This window comes from Schistocerca gregaria, chromosome 5 (genome assembly GCF_023897955.1).
Source record: "Schistocerca gregaria isolate iqSchGreg1 chromosome 5, iqSchGreg1.2, whole genome shotgun sequence".
Classification (NCBI taxonomy): domain Eukaryota; kingdom Metazoa; phylum Arthropoda; class Insecta; order Orthoptera; family Acrididae; genus Schistocerca; species Schistocerca gregaria.
The window spans coordinates 280543866-280556712 of record NC_064924.1 but is presented as its reverse complement, the minus strand read 5'-3'; the positions used below and the strand labels follow the sequence as shown (position 1 = coordinate 280556712).

Below are 12847 nucleotides of genomic sequence, written 5' to 3'. Positions count from 1 at the left end.
CATTACTTTTCAGCAAGCCCTCGTGATTTGTACGCTATGTTACACATTTAAAAAATCACGTAACAAAAATATTTCTTTTGTTACGCTTCAGAGAGATAAGATTGCTCTTCCTGTGTCAACCAAGGTTTACAGAAGTGGAAAAAAGGAAGAAGAAGAAGAAGAAGAAGAAGAAGAAGAAAAACATCCCATACATGAGTGCATCACTACGATATACTGTGGTCACGGCACGAGATGCACGCTGTGATAGTGGCTGTAATGGTAGGTTTAAGGGGAACTTAATCGCAAATCTTAAATACGTATCTTGCTTAGGTTAACGTCAACGGGGGAAAGCAGTTGTCGATGCTGGCCGCAGGCAGAATATCATGATCTGGCTAATGGTGCCCGGAGAAAGAGTGTGGCATTTGTGTGCTGTACAGCGACATTGTGAAGCCAGAAGGTAGGCTCGCCCACGCGCTCAGATACAATAGTTTACGAACCGCCGGACACAGCAAAGTCGACCTGTCGGCGGTGAAAAAGCTTACGCGGTATCTGGTGTAGTTGCGGAACTGTAGCTGCGGCTGAAACTCTGAGGCTTCGGGGATGTAGGTTTCCAGCTGCGAAGTGTTGCTTTCATTTTTTAAAGTAGTGTCTGTGATTTCAGGAATATAGATGTATCGTAAATTCACCTGGGAGGACCTAGCACGGCGGGAAGGGAGCTGACATCAGCAGGAGCTCGGTTTTATGTGCTTTGGTGACAACCAATCAAAAAGCGAAAAGCGAAAAATTGTCGGCCGCAAGCGTGAATAGCGAGTGAAGAGCGCAGCGAGAGGCGATAACGAGTACACAACACGAATGTAGATGTCTGGAGTCCCTGCCTCTGGGAGCGGAGAGACGCAGTGTTCGAAATTGAAAGCAAAGTGCTGAAGGGAACTCGATCTAGTTTCTTTACCTTTTGGATACCACAGATTTTTAAGTTACAGCAACTAGCTTCCAGAAGAGACTGGGATTTTAAGGGTAACTTAAGCCTTACGTTTCTATTATGACTTTCTTTGCACGCTGTATGGTTCTTAGTGGATACAGGAGCAAGGAACAGATGTCGCTCATGAACAGGAAATTCATGGCATGAATTTATTTTACATCTAATATCAAACAGAAAAAAAACTTAACTTTGTAGCTATATTGGCAGCGTCAGTGGCTATCAGCAGACTGAATGTAGAAATACATACGGGTACGAAAGATTTATACATCTGTCACTCTTCAACAGAATATCTATTCAGAAAACGTCGAGGCCTGGCAACTATGAAAGTCTGTAAATGTTGTTCAACTGGCAAACACACAAAACAGCCTCTGTGCATGAATGTACGAAGTTAAGAACAGCCGCCGTTGGAGAGGGGATGCTTTCATCTCATTGGTAGCGGCGTGATCGTTCGTGGCAGCGCCCTCGTGCCGTGGTGGCGGCTGTAACAAACGTGGCGGCCTAACTAGCGACGCGCGTATTCGAAGGTGCAATTTGAAACTACGTAAAAGCATGGAATTTTCTGAGATAAATAATGATAAATAATGGAGCTCCAATTAATCTATACTAACGTGCTCTCCTTAGTAGGAAATGTTTTTTTTTCTCTTTAAGAGTTTCCCGGTATTTTATGTTATCGCTGTTTTTTCCTGTGCGTCGTAATCTTTAAAAGGTGTGCGCAAGAGAACGGGAGAAGTATTAGCCTAATTTTATTTATTGTTGTCAGTCTTCCGACATTGATGTACCTGAAATTCTCCGATCCTATGAATGTATTTTGGGTCTTCGAGACAGTGAGAGGAGCCTGATCAGAATTTAGAAAATTGCACTTATTTCACAGGATTACCCTTTTACAGAGAGATTGAGGACCCAATTAATTTCAGTATAGGTGCAGTTGAAAAGGAATATCTCTATTTACATGTTATATAAAGGGTAGTACATGACATCACGATGGACAAGGTGAGAGGGAACTGCAATGTGCAACTTTGTGGAAAAGTGCAGCCCTCTAATTGTTAATGTGTTAAGTGCGAAGATGCTGGCTGTAGGGATGTGGTATAGTGTGGCTTCCTGATTTCTATGATTTTTATAAATGCTGCTTTCCGGAAACCGATTCTGATTGCGGTTTGACACAGTTTACACATTCTCATCCTGTATCACTTCGTTACGTTAAACTGCGACTTCTGCCATCCATCACCGTAGACGTTACAGTGCGATTAGTCCCAAGTAGCAACCAGCTGGCAGTGGCAAGTGTACCTGCTAACATTTCTGGTCAGGAAAACTGTGTCGGTGCAACAGAAGTTATATGTTCCAGCCTGTAAAATGTGCGAATGGAGTATTTTAAAAGTGTGTCATTGAAGTCATGAAGCGGGTTGAAAGGGATGATTGATGAATGTGGAATACACTGTGAGTGAATTGTGAAAATTCGTTCACTCCTTGCTAAAGGCGTGTCATAAGCCTAAATTTTCCGCCGAGTAGTTATTGATAAACACTTGCTTGTGCATTTGATGATAGAGCGAGTCAAAAAGTGAGAATTCCAGATCTTGCAGTTGAGAGCTCACATCGGAAATAGTTTAGTGCAACACTTTAAGATAGAGTTCATGAGCTACACGCCACGATTCGTCAGAGCCGGCGTATTTCTGTAGAAGTTTTAGCCAAGGAACTGAGTATCGGTGTGGGATGTGCTCATACCATTATTAGTGAGGTTCTGAAGTACTGTTTTCTATGTGCACGATGTGTGCCTAGATTGCTCACTGGTGAACGCAAGATGACGTTCTCAGAGGACGACGATTTGAAAGTGTGATGAGGTTAAAGAATCGGTGCAGTCTAGGTTGCGAGCACAATCCAAAATAATATTTTGAAGAATCAGAGTCAGTTGCGCAAATTTTCTGGTCTTTACCAGGTTTCGGCAAAAAAAAAAAATTAGCCTTCTTCAGAAGCATAAAATTACTATAACATGCCAGAGTAAGACACAGACAACATTAAAATTAAAACCTATAGTACCGTGCCACCATGTCGAATTCCGCGTGCAACGGTCAGTGCCAACCGACTGCGTGGTGAAGAAATGTCGGGGCTGGACTTCAGTTAAGTAGTTTTAATTTGACATGGTGCCACGGTACTGTATGTATTAATTCTAATATGGATTGTGCCTTTCTCTAGCACGTTATAGTAATTTTATGCTTCTGAAGAAGGCTAGATTAATTTAGTCGAAACCTGGTAAAGACTAGACATTTTGCGCAACTCAGGCTGATTCTTCGAAATATTTGTTTATCAAAGTTGCTGACTGGGCTGCAATATGTTAAAAAGAAAAGAAAAAAAAACTAAAATCTCTCATTCGAATGGAATAGAAAAGTTGGTGCAACGGTACGAGAAGTGTATCGGAAGGAAGGGTAGTTACGTTGGAAAGAGAGATCTTGATGGCATCTGTAAGATAAGGACATGTTTCGCAAAAAAAATAGTTTGCTGTTATTTTTCGTATCACCCTCGTAGAAGTACGAACGTCGGTCAAGAGGTAGCACGTAACATAATGTTTACTGCTACTTTTAGTTGCTACTCATTACTACTAACTGCGACTGAAATTGCAGCCAGATACTATAAAGTTGTTATTGTCAACAGTGCGAATTCTGAATTGCTGCGATTTGGAAGAGATGCCAGCGCTTATCCAGTAGCGTCGGCGCCAGCTGGGGGTACTCACCGAGCTGGACGTACATCTTGGGTCGGACGTTCTCCTGCCAGGGCGTGGCGCTGGCGGTGGGCGTCGCGAGGCAGAGCGCGGCTGCCACCAGGAGACACCGTCCGCCAGGCATCTCACATCGCCACCAGCCACGGGCTGCGGGCACACACAAACACACACACCTGTAAGCACAGCACACGATTCACGTATCTACAGCTAACACTAAGGACGAGTGTCAAATACGGCTGATGGTGCTGTCTAAATACCATCTACATCCATACTTCGCAAGCCAGCTTACAGCGCGTGGCAGGAGGTGCTCCGTACCACTTGTGACGTATATACAAGGTGTTACGAAAAGGTACGGCCAAACTTTCAGGAAACATTCCTCACACACAAAGAAAGAAAATATGTTATGTGGACATGTGTCCGGAAACTCTTAATTTCCATGTGAGAGCTCATTTTAGTTTCGGCAGTATGTACTGTGCTTCCTCGATTCTCCGCCAGTTGGCCCAGTTGAAGAAAGGTAATGTTGACTTCGGTGCTTGTGTTGACATGCGACTCATTGCTCTACGGTTTGGGCAGGCATTGTTGATGATGTCTTGACTGGGGCCCATGTTCTTGCACCTACGTTCAATGGAGCACGTTATCATGATTTCATACGGGATACTGTACCTGTGCTGCTAGAACATGCGCCTTTACAAGTACAACACATGTGGTTCATGCACGATGGAGCTCTTGCACATTTCAGTCGAAGTGTTCGTACGCTTCTCAACAACAGATTCGGTGACCGATGGATTGGTAGAGGCGGACCAATTCCATGGCCTCCACGCTCTCCTGACCTCAACCCTCTTGACTTTCATTTATGGGGGCATTTGAAAGCTCTTGTCTACGCATCCCCGGTACCAAATGTAGAGACTCTTCGTGCTCGTATTGTGGACGACTGTGATACAATATACCATTCTCCAGGGCTGCATCAGCGCATAAGGGATTCCATGCGACGGAGGGTGGATGCATGTATCCTCGCTAACGGAGGACATTTTGAACATTTCCTGTAACAAAGTGTTTGAAGTCACGCTGGTACGTTCTGTTGCTGTGTGTTTCCATTCCATGATTAATGTGATTTGAAGAGAAGTAATAGAATGAGCTCTAACATGGAAAGTGCGTGAGGAATGTTTCCTGAAAGTTTGGCCGTACCTTTTTGTAACACCATATATATAGACGTGACACTGTAGGCACCGAATATATATATATATATATATATATATATATATATATATATATATATATATATATATATATATATATATATATTCGGTGCCTACAGTGTCACACAAATTTTTATTTTTTGAAGGGAATCACTTAAGACTATTTCCATGCGTTCGCCACTCAAATTTCTCCCTCATATCACAAAATCGTCGTCTGATGTAGTACAAACAGAAAAAATAAATTCCTTTTAAAGCACAGTTTCGTATATAATTTATATTCAAAACCTTACACCTGTGTCACAGAACAAATCCCACATCGAGAATACTTTACACGAGTTTAAGGGAAGAAATGCTTCCGATAATTATTACAGTATTTAAAGACTATCAGAATGTGATCAGGCTGAAATGAATAAACAGTACATGAGACTATGTTAATCAATTCAACTGTAAAAAGCTAAGGAGCATATTATTAGCAAAATGTGAAATATGCAAAAGTGAAATGCCAAAATTAGCACTTCTCAATTGGTAGTAAATCAAAACAATCAGAATGGCTAAAAGAGAGCACACTAACATGAGCCATAAACGAATAAGAGCTAAGCAACTAAGCAAATAAGAGAACAGGCAAAAATGAGATGCCAACAAAATGAGAGCTGGCCGAACTCCGTCGGCACTTATTATACATGGTTCCGCTCGTGGCGACACCTCGCGGCCCGTACGCAACACGCGCGCCTCCTACTCAAATAAGAACATCTTTCCTCATCAACCCAAAAAACTAACGGACAGACTTAGTTTTTACGATACCATATTCTCCGAAAGTTAGCTACACACCTGGAAACTAATATACGTAAAATTATAAATGCTTCTACAACAATTTTTTTCTTGGGGTGGGGTGGGTGGAATTCAGGACCCAATAAACATTCTCCCCACCAACTCATGGTTATCGGCGCCCTTGCTAAATATTAGTTCAATGCTAATTTTAGTGACAAAAAAGTCCTGCCTCGTAACAGACGCTGTGCCAAAACCAAAGGGACGAGAGGGGATTGGGAGAGGGGGAGGGGTTCATGGAGTCATGAATTCTCTCTCCCACAAAAAAAAAAAAAAAAAAAAAAAAAAAAAAAAAAAAAAAAAAATCTAGAAGCGTTTATAACTTAACATATATGTAGTTTTCAGGCAGTATAGCTAACTTTCGGAGGATATAGTATCGTAAAAACTAAGAGTCTGTCGGGCTCATTTTGAGATTGATGAGTGAACGTGTTTTTACGCAAGTGGGAGATTACAGTAAAACATGGATATCCAAATCACTTAATAAAATGCGTCAAGAGGCTATATACTGGAACTTACTTCACACTTGATGCAACCAGTTAGGCAAGGTAATAGAGTTCAAGAAACCAAGATGTGAGACAAGGATGTACTTTTTCCGCCTACTTTTTTAAAATGTATATAAAGGATAATAAATGAAATTGAAAGAAACGGGGTCCTTATAAACAAGAACAAATAAATTAACATACTACTATTGCGGACGACGTTTTATACTGATGTGTGCAACTTAAAGATGAATGTAACTTCCACATCCTGAGTCACTGCCAAGTAACGAAGCTCGATGGAACTTGGACCGTGCATAGAAAGAACTACAACATTACAGTACAGAAGTTAACAAAGAAATACGCCGTGAAATGAGTAGAAATGACACTTTAAATCAAAGACAATAATTAAGCTGAAGTCACCGCAAATTACGACGGTCAAATGGACATTACTTCACACGAGGAAGAGTCATCGAGAAAGTGGATGGAGAAGGAAGTGTGACGACTGTAGCCCAAGAGTTTGATATCGCTTACAGCATTGTTTCATGTACACGGTGAGAGCGCCAAACCACAGGCTGTCCAGAGGTGAGGAATGGTCGACCACGGTCGACTACAGCAGCAGATGGCCGCTACAATGTGCAACAGGCAAGAAGAGACCCATGTCAAACAGCCTGCAATTGCAAAGACGTTTAACATGAGTACAAGGCACACGATCTGACGCTCCACAGTGGAACGACCACTGCATGGGAGTAGTCTGTCTGCCGGATGACCAGTACACTGAGTGTTCCTTCGGCATCCGCACATCGGCGGGACCGTTGGAGATGGTGCCAAGAGTGTAGGGACTGGCCAACGAGGAGTGGGACCGCGAGCTCTTCTCAGGTGAGAGCAGATTCAGTCCGAGGTGTGGCGCTTCACATAACCAGAAATGCCAAGAGGTAGGAACACGCAATGCATCTAGGAACATTGTAGAACACGAGCGTTCTGGTGGTCCCTAGTGTCCACGTTGTAAGGAGTCATGATACTGCACGGACGTACTGGCCTCCAAATCTTTGAACACAGTATACTTAACGGCTAACGTTATTGTGGCTCAGTACTCCTTCCTTGTGTGCGTCTTTTCAGGGGCGCACTCAGCTCTTCAATTTTTATGTATGACAATGCGCGACCAAATCGAACAGCACTGCTGGAGCAGCTCCTGGAACGAGAGAACGTTCGGCGAATGCACTGGCTCGCCCGTTCTCCCCGACGTCAACTCCATCGACCGCTGCGGGGTGCGTCGGGGAGCCGCACAGTGGCACGTCCACACGCACAATGACTATCGAGCAGCTGTCATCCGCGCTGCTGAAGCAATGGAACGTCCTACCACAACAGCTCCTCACCAGCCTGGGAGCACGTTGCACGGCGTGCACTGCCGTCCGTGCTGACCGCACACCCTGTTAACTTGCCTTGTCCCACCGTTTGTAATGCCCAAGGGATCCTCTTAATTCGCGGTGACTTCACTGCTTCACTGTAATTATTGTCTTTGAATAATAGTGTCATTTCTGTTCTTCTCATTGCGTATTTCGTAGTCACCTTCTGCACTCTACCTCAGCAATTCTATCTATGTATCTACATGGATACTCTGCAAATCACTTAAGTGCCTGGCAGAGGGTTCATCGAACCAAATTCACAATTCTCTATTATTCCAATCTCGTATAGCGCGCGGAAAGGATGAACAGATATATCGTTCCGTACGACCTCTGATTTCCCTTATTTTACCGTGGTGATTGTTCCTCCCCATGTAGGTCGGTGTTAACAAAATATTTTCGCATTCGGAGGAGAAAGCTGGTGATTGGAATTTCGTGAAAAGATTCAGTCACAACGAGAAACGCCTTTCTTTTAATAATTTCCAGCCCTAATCCTGCATCATTTCTGTGACACTCTCTCCCATATTTCGAAATAATACAAAACGTGCTGCCTTTCTTTGAACTTTTTCGATGTACTCCGTCAGTCCTATGTATGGTCAAAGTTTCATCGCGCTATGTCACTTGGCAGTGACACATAATGCGAAAGTTAATTCCGTGGTTAAGTTTTGCATACCAGCGTATTAATGGTAAATTCTGAAGTAAAGAACAAAAATCAATCCATCTTTTAAACTTAATTGGAGAGGACCATATTTTTAAGGTAGGAGTAGGTACAACTAAGACAACGGCATTACATGGGTAAAAACCATTACGAAATAAAACTAATTGAAGATCGCATTCTGGACCAAGTTATGCCCTTCAGTTACCTAGGGAACTATATAATTTTTAACGAACGTAAGGATAGAGACGTCAGATTAGAAAGATATTAAAGTATATGTAGCACTTTAACGAGAAAAGTGCAAAAATGAAATTGTATAAAGTGATGAATACAACTTTTCTACTGTATGACTGTGAATCGTGGATTATGAAGAGGAAAGATTCTAGCCACGTTCAGGCGGCTCAAATGAAATTTTCACAAGCAGTCAAAGGTTGCACTACGTTGGAAACAATTCCTAATGAAAACATTGCTGCGAACTGAATATTTTTGCAGTGGGTGACAAGAAGAAGAACGTAAAACTGGGAAAAACATCTGTAACGAATGGAAGGAACAAGAATTCCACAGATGGTCTTACAGTACATACCAAAAGGGACATAAGACGGCCAATTAAAACATGCAACTAAGTCCAGAACAGGTCGGTAGGCCTCATCTGTGAAAAAAGAAGACAACTAAGAGTCTCTCGAAAGGAGAGGAACTTATAGGCTACTTTTAACTCAAGCTGCTTGCGTCAGAGCCAGCACACGTGGTCTGACCGGTAGCATTCCAGCCACATAAGGATGCACATTCAAAGACTGATCCCACCTACTACCAACAAGATACCCCACAAATTTCGTGAGCCCACAGGTAGAATCGGAAAACAACAGGTAGTTTAGTAAAGCACATCAGAAAAATACCCACCACTAAAAATAATAAGTAGCAGAAAGGCTGAATTCTTCATTTACACGCTCGTATACCCATAGCTAGGAGACCGGTGTTCAGTGTTCACAACCTTGCTGCTTAGTGAAATGCTGCTAACAGTGCGTGCACGCTTCGATTTTCTGATGTGTAAAGTATGACGTTATCAAATTTTTTAAGTCTGTTGTTATTGTAGTTCTTAAATTTACTGTGTGACAAGTACTTCTCAAATTTCGGACGTAAGCTTTTCAAGGGCTACAGTTTTCTGAAGTGCAATTCATTGGCCGTTATGCTCTTCGGCAATTCGGTGAGTCTGTTAAGATCAAAACTCCACGACGTCAGTCTTGACAAGGAAGCACCAACATTACAAAGATGTACTCGAATCAAGGAGTTTGTATCGTCGTCAGTTCCAACATCAGAACAACCACAAAGTGCAAACATCCCTGGATACCACAGTCCACACTACAGTTTATTGGAGAGATAAGCAGTCTGAAGAGAACTGGTATACGCACTACCCAGGATCAGGGCAGGCATAAGAAACTGTGCAGAGAAGTGAAAGGATCACACATATCATTAACGGTGTCTTTGAAGAAATAGAAGATCATCATAATAACAATCAAGTTCGTAGTCTTTTCAAGAAACCTGGTAGCATCACAGGTGTATTTAACCCTCGTACGTGGGTGGTAGACGAAGCGGATGGCAACCCTACCGGAGACAAGGAAAACGCCGTTGCGAGGTTGAAAAACTATTGTGAAAAGTTGTATTCTGGGATTGACGATCGTGTGGAAATCAAGGAGTTGAGCAATTTACTATCTTACGCGTCAATCAGGAACAGCAGATTTTGCTGAAGTAAAACGAACTCGTGAACAAACTCTCGACATGCGACTAATGAACGAGAAATTGCGAGACTTCTGTGTTCCTGTTTTTATCTGCTTGCTTTAATATAGGGAAGCGTCTGACTGTATTTTCTGGGAAAATTTCTGGCAGATGCTTGAAGAGCTTGGTATCCCACACATCTGACAGAACTGGTCAGATGTCTATACAATAACCACCAAGCAGCTGTGAAGAATAATGCTGGCACAGGTGATTTCTTCAGGGTACCAAGAGTGACAAATGGTTGTATCCTATGCCCCAGCAGCCCATAATCTATAAGAACATGCCATTAGGAAAGCTCTTGATAGTTGGACTAATGGCATCTCATTTAGTGAAAGAACTATTAATAACCTCCGATTTGCTGATGAAATCATGCGTTTAGTCATCAGCGAAGACGAACTTTCTGAGCTACTAATGGAAGTAAAGGACGTTAATCTATCGTATGGATCAGGCATCAACATGAGCAGCTCTAAACTCATGATAATTGTTCGAGGAACTGAGGCCCTATTCACATGTCGATTAAAGGAACTTTAAGTCATTCATTCGTTGTTCTGTTTTGTGTGAACACGGGACGTTGTAAAGGTGAGAAGACAAATCACGCTGGAGGGAGTAGCTATGAAGCAGCTAACCAAAATCTGGCAGGAACAGACCGATAACGAACAACACAAAGATTCGGCTTGTTGAAAGCTTGCATAACATGAACCCTTAAGAGCAGAAGCAAGCAGCGTATTGCTGGCACAGGACGCTGCCTATAAAAAGTATCTCCAGGCGCCTTTCTTCTCATGCCAACCATAAAGTTCTTTGGCAATATTTTGACGTGCAGAAAGTCTAGAGAAAATAATCACGGAAGGAATGATCGAGGGCACGAAACCGAAAGGGAGAGCAGAGAGCAGGTGGATGGATCAAAGCAAGAAAAACTTCAGTCTACCTCTTCAGCAGGTTCTAAGAGAAGCTGGTAACTGTCCACGATGAACACACTTTGTTCACGGCGTCACAACGCTAAGCAATGAGGACAAACTACGATGATGATGATGAGATGATGATGGTGGTGGTGATGATGGTGGTGGTGGTGGTGGTGGTGGTGGTGGTGGTGATTCTAAACCAAGGTAGTGTTCATAGATGCAAAAAACTATTTCTAAAATTGTACACGTCTGCGGCACATTTGACGTGGCCAATCTGCCACACTTCAAACTAACAGACCCAATTTGAAACTTCGAGTCACATTAAAATTGTGTGTTGTGGTGGGACTCGAACCTGGGACCTTTACCTTTCGCGTGCATTTACTCAACAGACTGTCATCCAAGTACGACCCAAAGACCCGGAAATGAAGCTGTAAGGGCGGGTTGTTGAGTCGCCCTTGGATGACTGTCTGTAGCGTGTAAGTATTCAACCGACTAAGGTCCCAGGTTCGTTCCCAGTTCAACACATAGTTTTAACCTGCCTTGAAGTTTCAAACCAGCGCACAATTCGCTGCAGAGTGAAAATTCAATCTGGAGCCCCGCAATATTTTGGACAGGACTTCTCACAACAAACAAAACCGCAACATCTTTTCCACACTCGTAGCACTGACATTTTAATACGAGTACAATGGGCAAATTGTTATCAAGAAACAAAAACGTGCCCTCTTGTCAGAATATAACGTACACCCAAGCATGAAGCGGGGCGATATGAAATAGGACAGCGAGTATCTGTAGTATCGAAGGCGAATTGACAGCGGCGGCTCGAGAACATTTTTCCACACAAGCGACTCAACATTTGCCATCTCATCCCCCTCGCTTCCCCTCGTACATTATCACCCGTGTCAGTTTTCACCACTATTTGCGATACACACACTATACAAATATCACACTTGGGCGCCCTCTCACCTTGGTGGCCCAAGGTGGGTTGTGCCACTTGTGCCTTAAATCGGCCCTGAGACTGGAATACGTGCGTACTTTGGGAAAGTGCTATGCATCTGTAAAGTAAATCGCATACAGTACGCTTGTTCAGTCGTTTCGAGAGTACTGCTGTAACATTAAGTATCTTCACCAAGTAAGACGTGGAACGAATTCACAGGCCCGCATCTAGGCCCGCAGCACATCGGTATAAACCATACCGAAGTGTTACACAGATGCTCAGGCTATTTCTGTAAAAATATTCCCAGGAAAGGCAACAGTTTGCGTCACAGAATCCTTTAGCGTACATTTAGAGAAACAGATTGTACGACAGCACTGTTCCCACCACCGTGTGCCACGCGTAGGTATTAGGAGAATAAAAGGGAGACACCAGGAATAGTATAGAAGCATACGGATAATCATTTTTTTCCCCTTGCTCAATACAGAAGTGAAATAGGTATGAACAACGATAACACTCGAACGAAGTACCCTACGCCGCGCGCTGTAGTTTGCTGAGTACACGGGGTGTGAAAAAAAAAATATGGAAAACCGAAAAAATACAACACATTTCCATTCCTAGTTCGTTGCAGGAAAACTGTTGCCATTCAAAACAACTTCCAGTCATCTCGGATTGGTTAAACGCAGGTCCTGTATAGTTTTTAAGTGACTCTTCTACCATTCTTGTCGCAAAATAGTGGCAAGTTCAGTTGCCGATGTTGGAGGTGGATAGCGATCACGTACCCTTCTCATCAAAGTGGGTCACAGAGGCTCAATAATATTCATATCTGGTGGCAGTAGTGGCTAAGGGAGATCTCACAATTCATCCTCGTACTCACAAAACCAATCCTGGACGATACGAGTCGTATGAACAGGGGTCCCTGCCATCTTTGAACTCAACGTCGCCATTGAGGTACAAACACTGAACCATGGTTTTGACCTTATCAGCTAAAATGGTAATACCTGTGGCTGTAATGCGACCTTGC

General features: G+C 43.0%; 1 protein-coding gene across 2 annotated transcripts in view; it reads right to left on the bottom strand.

Moving 5' to 3' along the window:
* Window positions 1-12847, bottom strand: part of LOC126272209 (semaphorin-1A) — a 794592-nt gene that overhangs the window by 644682 nt on the left and 137063 nt on the right. For both annotated transcript variants that reach the window (XM_049974894.1, XM_049974893.1), the window contains exon 2: window positions 3681-3815. In XM_049974894.1, the coding sequence (XP_049830851.1) occupies window positions 3681-3792 (112 nt within the window). In that variant the 5' untranslated portion in view covers window positions 3793-3815. The remainder of the gene's footprint in view (window positions 1-3680; window positions 3816-12847) is intronic.